General features: G+C 45.6%; 1 protein-coding gene across 1 annotated transcript in view; it reads right to left on the bottom strand.

Annotated features, from left to right (window-relative positions):
- Positions 1–18,466, bottom strand: part of LOC139789309 (unconventional myosin-Vb-like) — a 123,750-nt gene that overhangs the window by 34,910 nt on the left and 70,374 nt on the right. Inside the window, exons 15-20 of the mRNA XM_071729828.1 lie at positions 18,008–18,157; positions 17,389–17,486; positions 15,319–15,405; positions 6,479–6,590; positions 4,817–5,028; positions 1,756–1,912 (exon numbers count right to left, since the gene is read on the bottom strand). Coding sequence (XP_071585929.1) covers positions 1,756–1,912; positions 4,817–5,028; positions 6,479–6,590; positions 15,319–15,405; positions 17,389–17,486; positions 18,008–18,157 — 816 coding nt within the window. The remainder of the gene's footprint in view (positions 1–1,755; positions 1,913–4,816; positions 5,029–6,478; positions 6,591–15,318; positions 15,406–17,388; positions 17,487–18,007; positions 18,158–18,466) is intronic.

The following is an 18,466-nucleotide window of genomic DNA, read 5'->3' as shown; positions in this document are numbered from 1 at the left end:
GTGGCCTCGTTCCAGAGTCCTTGATAACCCAGCCAGTTAATGGGACAATCCCTAATGGCTTCTTCCTTGAGTCCTTGCTAACCAATATGGCTGCACCACCAATCCCTCATGGATCCTTCCCTGAGTCCTTGTTAACCAATCCAACAGCAATCCCAGAGCCTGGCAATTTCTCTACTAAATCTTTATGAACTAACCCACTTGCAGTTATGGCTCCTGGAAGCTTCTTCACAGAATCCTTAACCAAACCAGATGCAGTTCCATTTCCAGGGTTTTTTTGCTTTGTTTTGGAAGACTTTGAAGGAGGACAAGTTGCAATAAGTTGAGCCAATTTTTCTGTTAGTTGTTGCTCCTTTGATTTCTGTTCTATCCTTTAAATCAGAATTATGGCTACTGATAAGAGTTGGAGGAAATGACTTTATATAATCTGTCATTTCAGAATAAATGACAGATTTACCTTCTTAGGTAAAGGATTTGTTTCTACTTGTTCTGGTAGATATGAGGGGTGATGATTGGAAGGTGTCTTTCAAGCCCAACTCCTGCAAGGTGGTTCTCTGGGCACTAAAATCAACTGCTGCAGGAAGGCATGTGCAAACCTTGGAAGGTTTGTAGGGTTTGGTTTTTTGTTACCAATTTGGGATAAGTTGTATCAGAAAAAGAACCATATCAACTTCTCTTTACAATCTTTTCTTTCACCCAAAGGTTTTCTTTGCATTTGCAAATATGAATTCAGAAGTGTTGAAGGCCAGGCTGTATGGGGCTTGGAGCAACCTGCTCTAGTGGGAGATGTCCCTGGCCATAGCAGGAGGTTGGAACTGAATGATCCAAGGTTCCTTTCAACCCAAGGAGTAAGGTTCCTTCCAACCCAAACAGCTGCTCTGGTTCTGAGGGCATCTGAAATCTCTGGTGGGTGACCAGTTGTCCAAGTAACCTCCATCATCTCCTCTCCTCTCCTCTCCTCTCCTCTCCTCTCCTCTCCTCTCCTCTCCTCTCCTCTCCTCTCCTCTCCTCTCCTCTCCTCTCCTCTCCTCTCCTCTCCTCTCCTCTCCTCTCCTCCTGCCTCATCATGCTTCTGACTTCTTTAAGTGTGCCTGTGACTATAAATGGAGGTAACACCAAAGTGAGTCTGGATCTGAGGAGCAGCCAGAAGATTCCTCAAAGCTGTTCTCAGTTTCCTGACAAATGATTTCTCACTCTACCACTTATTGCCATCAAACCTTTACTTGCTTGCTTTCATTTAACACACAAAGCTAATGAAGAGAACTAATTAAAGAGGGATTTCCATAACTAAATGACCTTATGCCTTTCATGACAGACCCTACTGGTCTTCCTACCTGCATCTGCAGCCCAAATTTGGTTTGCCAGGGAGGTTCTTGCAGAGTGTGAGTCGGATCAAATGACATTTCCAGACTTCCACAATACCTCCTGGCATCCCAGTGCCTGATTTCGTTTTGCTGCTCCGCAGAGGGGCTGCTGCCAAAATCCTTTTTAGCTTGCACAGCTTTAAATGGCAACTCTGACTGCCCACATTTGCTCTCCAGCAACACTGGAGGCAGTCAGCTTGGGAAAACATTAAACCAGCCACAACAAACACATCCCAGTGGAGGAAAATATAACAATCATGGAATCATTGAGAGGTTTGGATTGGAAGGGACTCTTAAAGGTCACCGAGCAGGGCCATCTAGGCAACCTGGGATAGGGTCTCGCTACTCCCAAGTTTTCTGACTCTTTTCTAACACAGAGTTAGTGGAGTTGTACCTTGTGATAAATCCTCCTGACAAACATGCCCCGAGCAAAAGCCTGAATGGTGATGGTGGCACTGCGGACCCTCTGGAAAGCTCGGTGGATCCGCAGCATCCGGTACTGCTTCTGAAAGATGATGGCAGCTCTTGTCCTCCTCAGGTGCTCAGCAAGTCTGCAAAGGACAGGGAAAAGGGTTAGATGGACTGAATGATCTTTAAAGGTCTCTTCCAACCCTCTGGGATTCTTTCTCTTGGAATCTGTTTGAAGCTGGCTAGAGAGAAAAAACGGGTGTCCAAAAGCACCAAGAAAGACCATCCCACCAGTATGGTTAAGATAATGGCACCTGACCAGAGAATCATAGAATGGTTTGGTTTGGTTTGGTTTGGTTTGGTTTGGTTTGGTTTGGAAGGGACCTTGAAGATCATCAAGATCCAACCCCCCTGCATGGGCAGGGACACCTCCCACCAGCCCAGGTTGCTCCAAGCCCCATCCAGCCTGGGCTGGGACACTGCCAGGGATGGGGCATCAACAACCTCCCTAGGCAATCCATTCCAGTGTCTTACTACCCTCATGGTGACAATTTTTTTTCCTAATATCTAACATGATGTCAGGTCTCCTTTTGAATAATGGGAGTCCCTGGCACCAGAAATCAATACACCTCATCATTCCCAAACAGCATCCCAAATATTTTCCAGCTTTTCCCTTCTGTTGACCCTTCTGCCTTACATCCTTGAGCCAACTGATGCCCAAGGTTTTCTCCATCACTGCCCTGACTATAAAAAGCAAGTGTTGAGCAGGGTAGCCACCACCTCCCTGAAACTGGCCACAAATTGATTTGACATTTAAACCAATGTGCACTGGTTTAGTAATGCTCCAGAGCCCCATGCCATTCATGGAAAGGAAATAATGAGGAATGTGGTCAACTCCCTGCTGGGTCGCTCCAGTTCTCTGACTCAATTTGTGTTCAGTTTGCTGCTATCTAGGTTAATAAATGTCCATAAGGCTTGCATTTAGTTTCATAATGAGCTCATTTTGCTGAGCTTCTGATTTGTTTCTTGGTCTCAGCATGAAGAAATACACAGATTGTTGATCCACTTCTTGCTTCTGAGAAAAGCTTCTCAAAACCAGAAGAGCCAAATTGGATTAATTTATTATTTTCCTTGTCAAGGCCAACAATTTATCATTAGGAGGAGAAGAAATGGCTTCAAGTTGCACCATTTGGGTGGTTCAGATTGGATACTAGGAACAATTTCTTTAAGGAAAGAGTGGTCAGGCATTGGAACAGGATTCCCAGGGAAGTGGTGGAGTCCCTGTCCCTGCATGTGTTCAAAAAATGTGTGGACAGAGCCCTTGAGGTTTAGTTAGCTGGTGGTGTTGGGCTGCCCAACCAAGTTGAACTTTTCCAACCTTAACATCCTGTGATTAGGACCCACTGAACTGGAGCTAACTGGTGAGGACACAAGAAGGTCCATTTCCAAAAAGAGGAGAGAGTTATTCAAGTGACATCCCACCCTGTGAAACCTGGGTGAGGGAACTGAAAAATCACATTCAAGAAGCACCTTGCAGCAGAGGATTTCAGCACATCTCCTTCCAGACTCCCTTTTAGCTTACACTCCATTGCTTTGCCATCACCAAGGATTCCTCCTCCTCATCCTTTGAGGGGTGGTTGGCTGATGCAAAGTCAAATACAGAGTCCAAGTTTGTAGGTGTGCATGGAGAGTCCACCAGAGAGGCAAAAGTTAATCACTGACTCCTCTTTTTTCTTCACCTTCCTCTCATTTCTTTAGGACTCATTTACCTTGTCTTCAAGTCAGCTGTAAGGCTGAGGAGAGGGCCCTGCAGCCACCAGTCCAGAGAATCATAGAATCATAGAATAGGCTGGGTTGGAAGGGACCTCAGAGATCATCGAGTCCAACCCTTGAAGAAGCAGAGACTTCAACACCCTCAGGTCCGTCAGATGCTCCTCATAAGATCTGCTCTCCAGAACCAAAGCTGAAAGGACCAAAATTTCCTTGGTCCTACCTGTGAAGTGCCTGAGGCCACTTTGTCAAGATGCAGGGGAAGGGTAGGGTTTGACATGACTAAGGGCACAAGATGCAAGGTGACCTGTGTGTTGGGATCCTATTCCATCATTTTCCTGCTCCCTCAAACCCACCCTATATCTCTTACCAGCAGCCTGCTTCCCATCTTTATCTACAGAATCCCTGCAGGCCACCAACATGAGGAACCTTGAGGTTCCTGCACACAGGGAGTTGGACATGGAGCTCCATTCTCCTGCCCCATTGGTAGGGATTTGAAGTGATTTTTCTCAAAGGATACAGCAACTCAATTCTGAGAACTCCCCTTGGACACCAAGGAGGGAGAAATCTGGTGTCTGCAGAAGAGGAGTGCCTATCAATGAGCAAAGTGCTGCCTGCCTGCTCCAAGTTCCCTTTTTGCTAGAGGTACTCCCAGGAAAATATCAGTTTTCTGAAACAAGTATCTTGGAGGACTTGACCCATCTGATTACAGCCTGGCAGTTCTAACTGTAGGATACAGGTGCCAGGAATCGCCAGGTGATGAGCCAGGCTGGTGCCCAGTCTCACCTGTGCCCGGTTAGGGCTGGCCCCACTGAGCATGCCCAAGACCTGGGGCCAATAAAAGGTGAGGCTGGATGGAACCAGGCAGCTCACTCTTGAGCAGGCTTGGTGCTAGGCTGGTCACAGTTAGTCCCTAATACTAACTTAGACTACCAATAGCTCCTGTTCCTGACTTCAGAATCGAGCTCACGCCCTTGGTGACGTCCGTTTCCGACAACATCTAACCATGGCCCAGCACCCAGAAATCAAACCCATAGATCCACAACATGGAGCTGAGACAAAGGATTTTGATCTTCTGCCCCCAAATAAACCTGGGGAGAGGGGCCAGGAATAAATCCTGACTTCATCACAGAAACTTTCAGCATCGTGGTACCTCCACATGGTTTCACAGAGCTGAAACACAACACAGTTTCCATAGGAGGAAATGGAAAAAACACAAATTCCCAGCAGGGTTTTTTTTCCATTTGCCCTCCCTCAGAGGGTTTCCCAGGACCCACCTCCTTGCCAGGTGCCCCCGTGTGTGGCGTTGGATGATGACTGCAGCTTCTCTTAGCCTTTGGTACTTGACCCTCTGGAGCCAGCCCCTCACAGTTTTCTGGATCATGATTGTGGCAGCTCTGAATTTATCTGCACGGAGTTTCTCCAGATATGCCACCTGGCCTGCACGGAAAAAGATCTTGGTACGTCCAAACTGGAACTTGTCTGGATCCTTTTCAAAAGCATAAAGGAAACTAAATTTAATTACAGCAAACATTTAGGATTTCCCTTTTTTTTTTTTTTTTCTTCTACATTACAAAGTAGGTACAGGTTCAAAACACCCATTTCTGAATCCAATTTATCAGCTCACATCTCTTATTATTTAGATGAAGAACATATTATCAGATTCCAAACCACCTGAGCTTCTATATGCCCACTCGGATTCAGTCTTAGATTCCATCAATCTACACAGCTTTTCAAATGTTTTTAGGTTTCAAATGTTTTTGGGGGTTAGTTGCTTTTTGTTTTAAAGTTAAACAGAGCAATACAGCACCAGAGGACTTCAAGAAAAGATTTATTTCACCTGCAAAGTCATACATGTCCTGCATATGGCTCTGCAGCTCAGGGAAACCCATGATAAATAAGAACTGCAGGGAGGAACCCAACTGAGTCAGGTCCCCAAAACACCAGGAGGAAACCAAGGAGCAAAAATTAAAACCTCTCTGAGAAGTCCCCCACACCTCAAGATCATGATGGAAAAAATGATGCATTTATTTCAGTTTTCTCACTTGAGCAAAGAAGCATTTAATAATTGACTAAGATTCATTAGTTTGGCCAAAGATGGACTTCAAAACAGTGCTCCAGCTATGGCTAACCAAAACCAGGAGGGGGTTTGGGGATGAATTTTCTAAGCATGGCCAGATGGTCAGGTACAGCCAATGATGGCAAAGCCTGAACTTCACCAGCATTGAAATGGTTATGTTCAGCTGGACTTCAACCAGGAGGTCCCATGGCACACTTGCCCTGCTCTTTTTTTGGAAAAAAAAAAACCCAGGCTGCCAAGGCTGGAGAAGGAATTGCATGAGCAGCAGGTAAAGGACGAGCAAGGAGAGTAATTTAGAATCACAGAACTGTTTTGGTTGGAAAAGACCATGAACATCATCAAATCTAACCTTTAACCCAGCACTGCCAAAGCCACCACTGCCCCATGGCCCTCAGCACCACATCTCCAGGGCTTGGAAATCCCTCCAGGAATGATAGGGACTCCAGCCCTGCCCTGGGCAGCCTGGGCCAGGCCCTGACAACCCTTTCCAGGGAAAAATTGTTCCCAAGCTCCAATCTAAACCTCCAGGTCAATTCCTCTTCTCCCATCCCTTGTTCCTTGGGAGCAGAGCCCGACCCCCCCTGGCTCCAACCTCCTCTCAGGGGGTTGCAGAGAGCCAGAAGGTCTCCCCTCGGCCTCCTCTTCTCCAAACTCAACACCTCCAGCTCCCTCAGCTGCTCCTGGGCAGACTTCTGCTCCAGACCCTTCCCCAGCTCCCTTGCCCTTCTCTGGACACACTCCAACCCCTCAATGTCCTTCTTGTCCTCAGGGGCCCAGAACTGACCCCAGGATTAAGATAATATCAAGCCACAAGCTTCAGTGCTGTAAATATCATTACCAAAGATTGGTCCCAGCTCACCTTAATGAGGTCTTCCAAGAGGGTCTGACAGATCTGCTTCTTGTCATTCTTTGAGAGGTCTCTCTTTTTCATAAGAACACGATATCTATTGAAGAAGTCATGGTAGGACCACCTGAAAGCAAAGCAGAAACAGGATTAGTGTGCATGACAGGGATTATTTCCTTAAAATAAAATCTTTGGAGGCATAGATGAATCAAAGGTACCTGACATGGTTTTGTTGGCTGGTGGTGTTGGGTTGACTTGATGATCTTAAAGGTCTTTTCCAACTTTTGTCAGTCTATGATCCTAAAATCCCCTCATATACCCAGGGATCTCTCACCACTACTCATCCTGAACTGAAGCCACCCTAATGTCACCCCAAACCTGATCCCTAATCTCAGCCCTCCCCTGCTGCCAATCACACTTATCAGTGCATTTCCAGCCTGGGACAGAAAGGACATGGATCACCTTGTTGACACTCCTCCCAAGCTGTGTCATTTTACCCATCAAATGCAACAACACTGTTTTCTTTGTTAAGGACAAAATAATTTTGACAAGATGATGTGGACCTCCTGATTTAAGCAGAAACCTCTTAAAAATCAATCTTGGTAAAACTGGTAGAGAAAGACTAGAAACTCTTCCTTCTTAGGTTTTTCCATACTCTGTTGACTATAAAATTAAATCAATTTCTTCACTAAGCACTCTGGTCTGGGGCCAAGAGCCTTAAAACAAACACAAAACCTTTGGACACTGAAAAAAACATTTGGAAGTTTCCAAGCAGGCAGCAGTAATTACAGGAATTAGAGCACTTTATCTTGCTGCTAGGAAACATCAGCTCCTGCTGCTGCTGCTGCTCCACGTCGATCCTGCAGCCTGAAAATCCTGAAATGAGTTCAGCATCTGCCAAGTTTCAGCCTTCTCCAAATTAACAGGGCAAGTTATGGACCCCTCACACCCTGTGTGTTTAATTAAAACACTGGTTCCTTCCAGGGCTGTCAAGTAAGGCCATCATTATTTAAAAAAAAAAAAAAAAAAAAAAAAAAAAAAAAAAAAAAAAAAAAAAAAGAAGAAAAGAAATGCAAAAGAGATGTCAAAGAAAATGCATGAGAGATGTGAAAGGAATCAGAGATCTTGATTCCTGCCCTCACCAAATGAAATCTCCCCTGATCCTCACCTGCATGGACTTTCTGGGAGCCAAGATGAGAATATACTGTAAGAGCTCCTGGAAGGTGTCCAGAGGAGAGGCACTCAAATGCTCAGAGTGCTGAGCACCTCCCTGGGAAGCCAGGCTGAGGGATTGGGGTTGTTCAGCCTGGAGAAGAGGAGGTTCCCAGGTGAGCTCAGAGCAACCTTCCAATATCTGAAGGGGCTACAAGAAAGCTGGGGGAGGGCTTTGGACACAGGGGGGTAGGGAGAGGACAAGGGAAATGGGTTAAAACTTGAAGACGGGAGATTGAGGTTGGACATGAGGAAGAAATTGTTTAATTTGAGGGTGCTGAGCCCCTGTGCCAGGTTTCCCAGAGAAGCTGCGGCTGCCCCACCCATGGCAGTGTCTCAGGTCAGGTTGGATGAGGCTTGGAGCAACCTGGGCTGGTGGGAGGTGTCCCTGCCCATGGAAAGGGGTTGGAACTGGGTGATCTTTAAGGTCCCTTCCAACCCAAATCATTTTATGATGCTTAAAACCAGCTCAGAAATCACAGCTTAAATGATCTTTCATGGCCTGTTGCTCTCATTTGTATGCTGCAAGAAAAACTGATTTCCATCTTTAACACAGGTAACTCTTGGTTTAGGATGAAGTCTCACCTGGAACATTGGAAGTGACAGGGAATAAGCTCCCTGATTGCTCTTTGGGAGTTCTGCTGGGCTGGTGGCATCCATAGTCCTCTACCTCACCTCTACCCTCATCTCCCAGAGGTTCCCAGCTGAACGTGGCACCTCCACAGCACAACAGAGCTTCACCCTGAGGATGTTCTCACCACCCTCCCTGATTTAACAGGAGCTGACAGTCCTGAGATCACACCACTTGTGTTATTTGTCTCCAGAATATCAAGACAAAAAGCTTTGCCATGCCAGGGGCTGAGTTGGTCCATCAGGAGTTTCACTGGAATATTTGCAGTCCCAGTTCAGGAAGAAAAGGAAGCTGAGGAGGGTCCAGAGGTGCTGTTATAGGAACTCATCCCCTAGAGAAAGGAACAATTAAAGCCCTCAGGTTTCATGTAACTGGTTCAACCACTTCAGGTTGAAAGCAGGATAAAATAACTTGACAACAAGGTGCTTCAAGAGGAACAAGCATGATCCTCCAAACCTCCAAGGGAGAAATGCTGAAGCTCAATGCTTTGGTGCACAAATGATTTTTATTCTTCTTCTGCATATGTCTTTTTTTTTTTTTTTTTTTTTTTTCAAGCTCAATATCTGCATCTTCAGTAGAGAAAAGGGAAAAAAACCAAAAAAGGGAGAAAATTTAGATCCCTTCTGCTAGACCACAAAGCCATTCCTAGGATGAGACAAAAGATGTGCAACCTTACCCTGCAGTTTAGGAGGTCAGAAGAGATCATGGGAAGGCTACACCTCAGGTCAAGTTGTTAGAGGTGTTAATTAAAGTTCTAAGATCCAGACAGATGGTGAAGAGTTGTAACCAGGAGGATTTTTCTACCCATACAATTGAGCTGGAGGCATGAAGAGATGGACTGCTCACAATTTTGCCAAGAAAAAAAAATAAAAAAAGCATAGAATGTCAGGTTGGAAGGGACCTCAAGTATCTTTTGGGCTGAGAGCAAGCACAGCTCACCTCAAACATCAAAATTTTGCTTTGGACAGGTCAGTAAAGGGAAGAGGGAAAGAAAGCAATGGAAGGACACAGGAAAATAAGTTGGAGAAAACAAAACCTCCATGGGGTTGAGCAACAAGGAGGATACTTGAGGACTTGACCAGGAGCAAAAGATTTGGTCATGCCAGCTATTTTTATGTCATTTAGAGGAGAATAAACATAGCACATACCAGGAATTAAACCTCTGTGGTTTATTTTTTTTTTTAAACAAGATTTGGATGCTTTAGACAAAACCACAACCAGGTGGAAAGCAAAGGAGCTGCTCCTGCCCAGCATCACAGGGCTATGAACCCAAGAGCTGCCTCCTGCATGGGCTGGATAAATTAAATTCCTCATAATTCAAGGCAGGACTTGGCTAAAGAAAAAAACAGGGATGTAATTCTGATTCCTGAGGAAGCCTCTCCAAGCAGTCAGCAGCTGCCTGAAATATCTCTGCCCGTTTGTCTTAGGGTGATGACAGCAACACTATTTCAGCAGCACTGAACAAAGAGCTGAAAGGAGTTTAATAAGAGCTTGAATTTTTTAGGACTTCACCAGAAAATGGTTTCTTTCAGTGCCCCCCCCCCAAAAAAAACCAAAAAAACCCCTTTCCCATTAAGAAAAAATGAATTTATCATCTCCCATCACTCAAGACCGTCCCAGTGACCCTGTGCTGAGCAAACCCAGCTTCAGGTAAGAAACCCAGGTGGTACCATCCCCTGAAGGGATCAATATTTTAAGTAGCAGAGAGTTGAATTGTATTGATCTTTCTCTAGGAGCCAAAAGCTGCTGTGGGAGGTGGGGAGGCACAGGTAAATATCTGAGCCAAGATTGGCCATGAAATTCTTTTAGAAACTGTAGTACAGGGAGAAAATTCCTCTTGCCTTGTTTACTGCAGCAGAACAGATTTGCCTTTCAATGAACTCTAAACCATTCAAGCTGCCAGGGCTTGAAATTAGCTGGAATATATTCAAAGAAGAGAATAAGGAGGGGAGAAAATACCCTCTTATTTACATATTACCTTGATTGGGAGTGGGCAGAGAGATCTGCTAGTAGCTGAAGTCACTTTAAAGGTTTTGTTTCCCTGAAATGATTGCAGGATAGCTAAAGGTATGTTATAATAAAAATTATTTTATATGCAATGCTGACCCATTCCAGTGATCAATGAGCTTTACACAGAGTTCAGCAGCTGTGATTTCCTGTGTCTGGCCAGAGCAAGCAGGTCAGTGTCAAAAATATTTAAAAAAAGAGATTTAATACATAACAATTACTACCAAAATATCTCACAGAACCTGCAATGATGCTACCCAGAGGGACATCATGATGGGAGACCACTGTCTGAAAACCACCAGAAGCAGCAAGAAAAATGGGGAGTTTGGACAAAAGATGTGTGAAAAATTGGTTTTACAAGGTATTTTGTTATTAATGGAGATCTGAACCAATTAATTCTCTACAGACCAATCTTTCTGTACCCAGTTGCAACAAAGAAGATGAATGGTTTTCTAGTGTGGAGATTTCTTCCATGCTTTACCCAAGGAAGCTGATGATAGATTTACTATCTGCACACTTCAGACAGTCCATTCATCATAATCACTTACCTACACCCTAACAAATACATTTCCCAACTGCTGGGTAACATTTCAATTTACTTGAGATAGAGGCAAAGCACAGCAGACCATGACAATGATGTAATAAAGCCAGGCAGACCCAAAGAAGGGAGCACCAGGTTTCCTCTTTCAGAGGGAATATATCATGTCTTACATGGGTTGGAGAGCACTGGAAAGTGGATTAAAACTTCTTTTTCTCAAAGAAACCAGTAAAAAAAAATATTGATGCATTAAAACAATTCAATTGTTCAACCCAACATTGAGTTCTTAGACCCAAAATCAAGGTCTTCAATAAAAAATCTATAATAAAGCCAACCATGTCCTGGGCTGCATCAGCAGAAGCACAGAGGTCAAGGGAGGGGATTCTGCCCCTCTGCTCTGCTGAGACCCCCCCTGCAGTGCTGGGTCCAGTTCTGGAGTCCCCAACATCAGAAGGACACAGAGCTCCTGGAAGGTGTCCAGAGGAGAGGCACTCAAATGCTCAGAGGGCTGAGCACCTCCCTGGGAAGCCAGGCTGAGGGATTGGGGTTGTTCAGCCTGGAGAAGAGGAGGCTCCCAGGTGAGCTCAGAGCAACCTTCCAATATCTGAAGGGGCTACAAGAAAGCTGGGGGAGGGCTTTGGACACAGGGGGGTAGGGAGAGGACAAGGGGAAATGGGTTAAAACTTGAAGACGGGAGATTGAGGTTGGACATGAGGAAGAAATTCTTGAATTTGAGGGTGCTGAGCCCCTGTGCCAGGTTTCCCAGAGAAGCTGTGGCTGCCCCATCCCTGGCAGTGTCTCAGGTCAGGTTGGATGAGGCTTGGAGCAACCTGGGCTGGTGGGAGGTGTCCCTGCCCATGGAAAGGGGTTGGATCTAGATCATCTTTTAAGGTCCTTTCTAACCCAAACCAGTCTGGGATTCTATGATTCAACCCATAAAGTAACCATGATGGAGAAAACATGAAATAAAAGCAGAAAGTGGCTTTATGCAGAGATAGATCCAAAGACACATCCTTCTCAGAAGTTACTCTTGTGTCAGCATGCTGGCAATTACTCTTATCTAAAATATTACAGGAGGAAAAGAAACGTTTTCTCCTCTTTCTGTAATAAAACTTCTCTCTAGAGAAAACATTTTTAAGTTCTCTCTTGTTCTAAAGGTGAACTACTTACACCCAAGTGAAGCAAAACCCACAAAGACCAAGTTTTCCACTAGTATTTGAAGCCCTTTAAATAGAAAACCTTCATATAGGGTTTAAATGTGAAGTAACAATCCTCCTTCTTGGTGTTCTCAATGGTTATAAACCCAACTTGTCTGAAAATATAAGGAAATATGGAGGAATAATCAGAGACAACCTCAGACAGATCTCGTGTCTGGATAAATTCTGAATTTAAACACCTTTTATCTTTTCCACAAAATTAAATTCCCCAGAATAATCTTATTAGTAAGAAGCAGCACTTGCCAAGCTGGCTCAAAAAGTCAACTGAAATATACAGATTATTCACATCCTTTCAATGCTGTTACCCAGTTCCAGGTTCTGCTTTTTCAAGACTGAAATATTTGATGACCATGGAAGGTGAAAAACTACCAAACCCAAAGTAAGCATCTTCTTTCATGCAGAGTTGTTGCTGTATGCAATTACCTTCTAGAAACATGACAATAAACTAAAAAATCTGGCCTTGAAGCATCCCAAACATTGGTCTGAAGAAGGTCACTCTGAAAGCCTGAAAGTGCTATTTGCACCTATTTTTTTTTCCCCCTGGAGGAAGAAAAAAAATGCTGACAAGCTGCAGTGATGGAAGAGTTTTGTATTCTTAGTATCCTAGGAAAAAAAAAAAGACCTCATGATGCAAGCAAAACCACAAGTATCCCTATAGAGGGTTTTTTTTTTCCAGGATGGAGTGGTCTTCACCCTGGTCAATGATTTGCTGTAAATAGATCTTGGCTGGGCTCCAGGTGCTGCACTGGTTCCTTCCCTCTGTTCCCCCTCCCCAGTTACTGATTAAACATCAATTTTAGTGCTGGAGGGTCTGAAGTGCAGAGGTAGGTGGTTATGCTCCAGGTTTTTAAGAAAATGATGAGCAAAGAGGAATGGGGTAACTCTGCAGCTATGTGAAAATCAGCAGCAAAATCCCCAAAGCTCCCCTGGAACCCAAACACCAGAGCACAGATGGGGCACAACTGGCTTAAGGAGCATAAAACTGCATTTCTGAGGATTTTCTGAAGAAAAAAACACAGATCTTTGAGTGTTCTAGGGCTTGCACTGCAAGGGGACAGGCAGGTGGATTTGGCCCTGCACCTACTTTGATAAAAACTATAGCAAAAAACCTGACCTGAGAGCTGAGTTTTAATTTTCCCCCATGGCTAAGAGATCATGTCATTTAGGAGAAATTTTTTATTAGTTACTTCTACAAATGTCTTGAAGACTTCAAAGATGGGAGCCATAGGTGGTGCTGGGTCTTCTAACAGGGCAAGACCTGCAACAGGAGGCCCTAAATCTTCATTTACCTCTCTGGCAACCTCCCATGCTGGCAGAGGAGAGAGGAACTGATTTCAGTGAACCTTTTTTTTTAATCTTTTTGTCCTTCTTCAAGGAACTGAGCTCAGCTGGCCAAGGAGATCCCCACCACCAGTTTTTGCCTGTCCACAGAGGTTCTGCCAGCAGAAGTTTTCCATGGCTTAGGTGCAGAGGAGCCATCTCATGGGACAAACTTTTTAGCAAAAGGACAAGGGGTGATGGGTTTAAACTACAAGAGGGGAAATTCAGACTAGATACAGAAAATGACGAAGTTGGTGAGAGCCTGGCCCAGGTTGCCCAGAGAGGTGGGAGATGCCCCATCCCTGGAACCATTCCAGGTCATTCCAGGGCTCTGAGCAACCTGATCCAGTTGCAGATGTCCCTCGGGTTGGACTGGATGCTCTTGAAAGGTCCCTTCCCACCCAAACCATCTGAGGATTCTGTGATTGATGTCCATGTGCAGAAGCTGCTGGCTGAGGCAGCTGACATCCTCAGCTCTGCAGGAGATGAGAACAAGCACCAGGCAGCATCCTCTACCCCAAAAACCAGGACAGGGAGTTTCTCATGGTGTTCAGCATGATGCTCAGCCAACTCTTTCCTGAGGGTATTTATAACTCCTTTGTCCCACAGAAAAAGGCTGATGGCTCTGCTGACATTAACACAAAGTTGCTTGGCACGAGAACACAACTGATGTATTTTTAGAGTTATTCACCCTTGTCATCTTCAGGGCTTAGTTATACTTCATGTTTTCTGATTTATTAGGCCCTAAAAACCCCAACAAATCCTCTTTACACTTTTCTATGACCACCACCCCAATCATAACCTTCCTTTTTTAAGATGCAAGAGCTTGCAGGCTTGTAAGCTTTGGATGTGGGGAGTGAAAGCCTGAAATAATGATTTGCAATCCTGGTTTTCTTCCTCTGCAAGGATAATCAGATTTTTGGGGGGCTGGGCTATTGCAACAGGTGTGTGAGGTTTGAAGAGTAAAAGGAAAAGTAAACTGTGCGTTGCTTTTTTATGAGAAGTGTGCAGCTGAGGGATGGGATGTCATCCAGAGGGACCTTAACAGGCTGGAGAAATGGGTCAGTGTCAGCTGCAAATTCTACACGTCCAAGGTCCAGCATGTGGGTCAGAGCAGCCCCAAGATGGGCACAGGGGGGGTTGAGAGCAGCCCTGAAGAGAAGGACTTGGAGGTGTTCATCAGTGAGAAGCTCACCAGGAGCCAGCAGGGAGCTCAGGCAGCTCAGAAGCTGGGATGCATCAAGAGGATCATGGCCAGGAGGTCAAGAGAGGGAATTCTCTCCTTCTACTCCACACTTGTGAGACCCCAGCTTGAGTACTGCCTCCAGGTCTGGTGTCCCCAGCAGGAGAAGGACAGAGATCTGTTGGAATGAGTCCAGAGGAGGCCCCAAAGATGCTCCAGGGGCTGGAGCAGCTCTGCTGTGAGGAGAGGCTGAGGGAGCTGGGATTGTTCAGCCTGGAGAAGAGAAGACTCCATGGGGACCTCAGAGCTGCCTTTCAATTCCTGAAGGGAACCTCCAGGAAGGCTGCAGAGGGACTTTTCCCAAGAGTGCCCAGCAAGAGGAGAAGGGGAAATGGTTTGAAACTGCAGGAGAAGAGGTTCAGGCTGGATGTGAGGAAAAAGTTCTTCAGCAGGAGGGTGCTGAGACTCTGGAACAGATTGCCCAGAGAAGCTGTGGCTGCCCCCTCCCTGGAGGTGTTCAAGGCCAGGTTGGATGAGGCTTGGAGCATCCTTGTCTGGATGAGAGGTGTCCCTGCCCATGGCAGGGAGCTTGGAGGAGATGAGCTCTGAGCTCCCTTCCCACCTCAGCCATTCTCTGATTCTATGATATGATTCTAAGATTGAGGCAAGCAGGAAAGAAGTTCTCTGGGGCAACACTTTGGAAATAAATAAACAATAATAAGAGGAAAAAAAACTGCATCAGGGTACCTGGAGGGGAAGCCAGCAGCACTGATACGAATGGTCTCCAGCACTCCACAAGCTCTCAGCTGCTGCACTGCTCTCTTGGGGTCAAATCTGCAAATATATTAAAGGTAGAGGTTAACATGAGGAGTAGGAACCCACAGCAGCAATCTGAAGCATCCATGAGAAGGTTTATGTTGGGATCCTTCACAATATTTGGGATTTTGAACACAGTGCATGTGAGGGACTTCAGTCCTTCACACCGGAATTAGCTTCTAATTTGTGAAAGAAACCTCTTGTCATCAATATAGCCCTGAATCCATGGGGTTTGTCCACAGCCATTCCCTTGAAAGCCTCAAGATAATCAGGCACCAATCCCCCAGCTTGCTTTGGAAACAATCATGGAATGGTTTGGGTGGGAAGGGAACTTTCAAGGCCATCCAGTCCAACCCCCCTGCAGAGAGCAGGGCCATGTGCAGCTTGAGGCTGAATTTCTTCTAACCATTAATACTTTGCTCTTTGCAGGGGAAGAAGAGTCAAGTCAGGGGAGCTTCCTGGTGGATACACATCCAATATATCACTGAGTTTGCTTGCTTCGCCCTCCTCTGCTGCTGGAGCCACCTCTGGGCTGCTCTGAGGTGGCACCAGTGCCCACTGGGACCATCACATGACATTGGATCAGCTGGAGGGCAATGCCTCCCTGCTTACAGATTATAATTATAACCTCATTTTTTAAATGTCACCACCTGCAGTGGATGCCAGGGCCTTTAGAAGACAACAGTGACATCTATGAGGTCCCTGCATACCAATGACCAAGGTTTTTCTGGAGTTCCAGGGAACAAAACTGGGTACAAACACACAACCAAGAGGTCAAACAAGACTAAGCTATTTTCTCAGATTTGCAGCTTGCAATACATCTCTGAACTGAAGAGGAAGATCAAGCCTGGCTTTTTGCTTCAGCTTCACTCACCCAGAAAACCTGCCTGAAGGTGGTATGAGTCCCATCTTTACTTTTTCCATATTCCTTTTGGAAGCACTGAGACTTTCTGTTCCTTTTACAAGCACACTATTTATCCCCTTGAGCACAAAACCTCCACATCATTAAACCCACAAGAAATCATTCCAGCCCTTCCAGTTCCAGAAACAACAAAGGAGGACAATCTCTTTAGCAAGAGGAAAGAGTCCCAAGCACACACTGTTGGGATAATGCTGAAGATATTTACTCATCTTACCAAGGAAGTTATGGATGTCCCAAACCTGGAAATGTTGAAGAATGGGTTAGATGGGGCTTGGAGCAACCTGGACTGGTGGGAGGTGTCCCTGCCCATGGAAAGGGGGTTGGAACTGGATAAGCTTTAAGGTCCCTTCCAACCCAAACTATCCTGGGTTTCTGTGATTCCTTGCTTTTGTGGTTTCTGTTGTTTGGGATGTGCACTTTGGCCAGCTTTACTCAGTGGAGTTCTGAGTAGGATGGCAAAAGACTCACCAGATGTGAGATAGAAACAGAGCCTGGCATCCACTTCACAGCAGGGTCAAATTTGAGGTCAATCTGGATCACACATCCAGCATCCCAAGGGGGCACCTCAGAAATGTTATGGGTGCCCTTTGGGATAAGCAGAACTCATCTGCCTTCAAGAGCCCATGGACACTAAATGCACTTTAAACAAGAGATGTTCAGGCAGTGTCAATCAGAAGGCACCACAACAGAGACGATTCACTCTGCAGAAACCCTCTGGAGGATGAGAAGGCAAACCCTACCCTCACCTCCAAGTCAGGAAAGAAGGGCACAGGTATTACAAAGGCAGGTAGTGATAGGACCAGGGGGAATGGTTTTAAGCTGAAAGAACAGACATTTGGTTTAGATATTAGGAAGAAATTCTTTGGCGTGAGGGTGCTGAGCCCCTGTGCCAGGTTTCCCAGAGAAGCTGTGGCTGCCCCATCCCTGGAAGTGTCTCAGGTCAGGTTGGATGGGGCTTGGAGCAACCTGGGCTGGTGAGAGGTGTCCCTGCCCATGGAAAGGGGTTGGGAATGGATGAGCTTTAAGGTTCCTTCCAACCCAACCCATTCCATGATTTTATGATCTGAAAATGCACTTACTTAAAGGGAAGCTTCTCATCATTGGGCTTGATGCAGCGCACGTAGTGGGGGGTGGTGGCGTTCAGGGTCTCCATGAGCAAATGCAGGGAGTTACGGAACTGGGAAGACAAAAAAGCCACTGGTGGTGAGGAGAAGACATTGGTGGGTTGAAGGTTTCCAGCTCAATAAGGTCCAAGAGCAACAAGCAATCAAGATTTTACCCAGCTGAACCTTGAAAAATTCCAAGGGTGCAGAGAGCAGAGCCTCTCTGGAGCCCTGCTGCCCTGCTTGGCTGCCCATGCAGGGGAAAAAAATAAATAAATCCAAACATTCTTTTCTCAAGTTGTGTCAGTTTAAGTACATAGGGATACAGCCCAGTGAATCCGAGTGCCTCCACCCTCCTTAAATCACATCTCAACTGTTTCTAGTCAAGACTACTTGTGCCTGTTCTTCTAGAGCTGCTCCCAGGTGTCCAACAACAGCCAAATGGTCCCCATTAACATGAGATCTCCTCGCTTTCCCAACCCAACAGGTTTTTTTCCTTCCCTCTGCTTCAGACTAAAGCAGCAAGATCTCAGTGGTAAAAATCTATTTGCATACCCTGTTCTCCTGCCATCAACCAACCTTGCTCATGTCATACCTGGTGTCCCACTGTCTTCTTGTGCTCTTTGTTGGCAGCTTTGATCACAGGTCTGGCAGAACGGACGCTGATTTTGGATGATCCCTTTCCCACAGAACTGGTGGATGCAGCATCCTTCTCATCCTGGAATAAGTCTGCCACCATTTGATACTGAAATGAAAGACAACATCTGAGCAGCCTGCGCTTCAGTGACTGAACCCACCCAAGTCACAATGCTCTGGTCATTTTGTACCCAATCTTCTGTCAGGAAGGAGAAAAAAAGGGCAATAAATTAAAAGGAAGAAGTGTTGCCTACATGAAGCACATCGGCAGGACCACTGGGCCTTCTTCATCAGACCTTGAAATGTGCACATGAAATCAAATGAGCAGAACTAAAATGTTGTCTAAGACTCCAAACCTCCTGACCATAGGGATACTCTTGCTCCCAAGGTTTTGTTACAAGGTATTCATCCATTCCAG

The sequence above is a fragment of the Heliangelus exortis genome, chromosome W, assembly GCF_036169615.1.
Source record: "Heliangelus exortis chromosome W, bHelExo1.hap1, whole genome shotgun sequence".
NCBI classification, from domain to species: domain Eukaryota; kingdom Metazoa; phylum Chordata; class Aves; order Apodiformes; family Trochilidae; genus Heliangelus; species Heliangelus exortis.
This window is presented reverse-complemented; position numbering and strand designations above follow the sequence as displayed.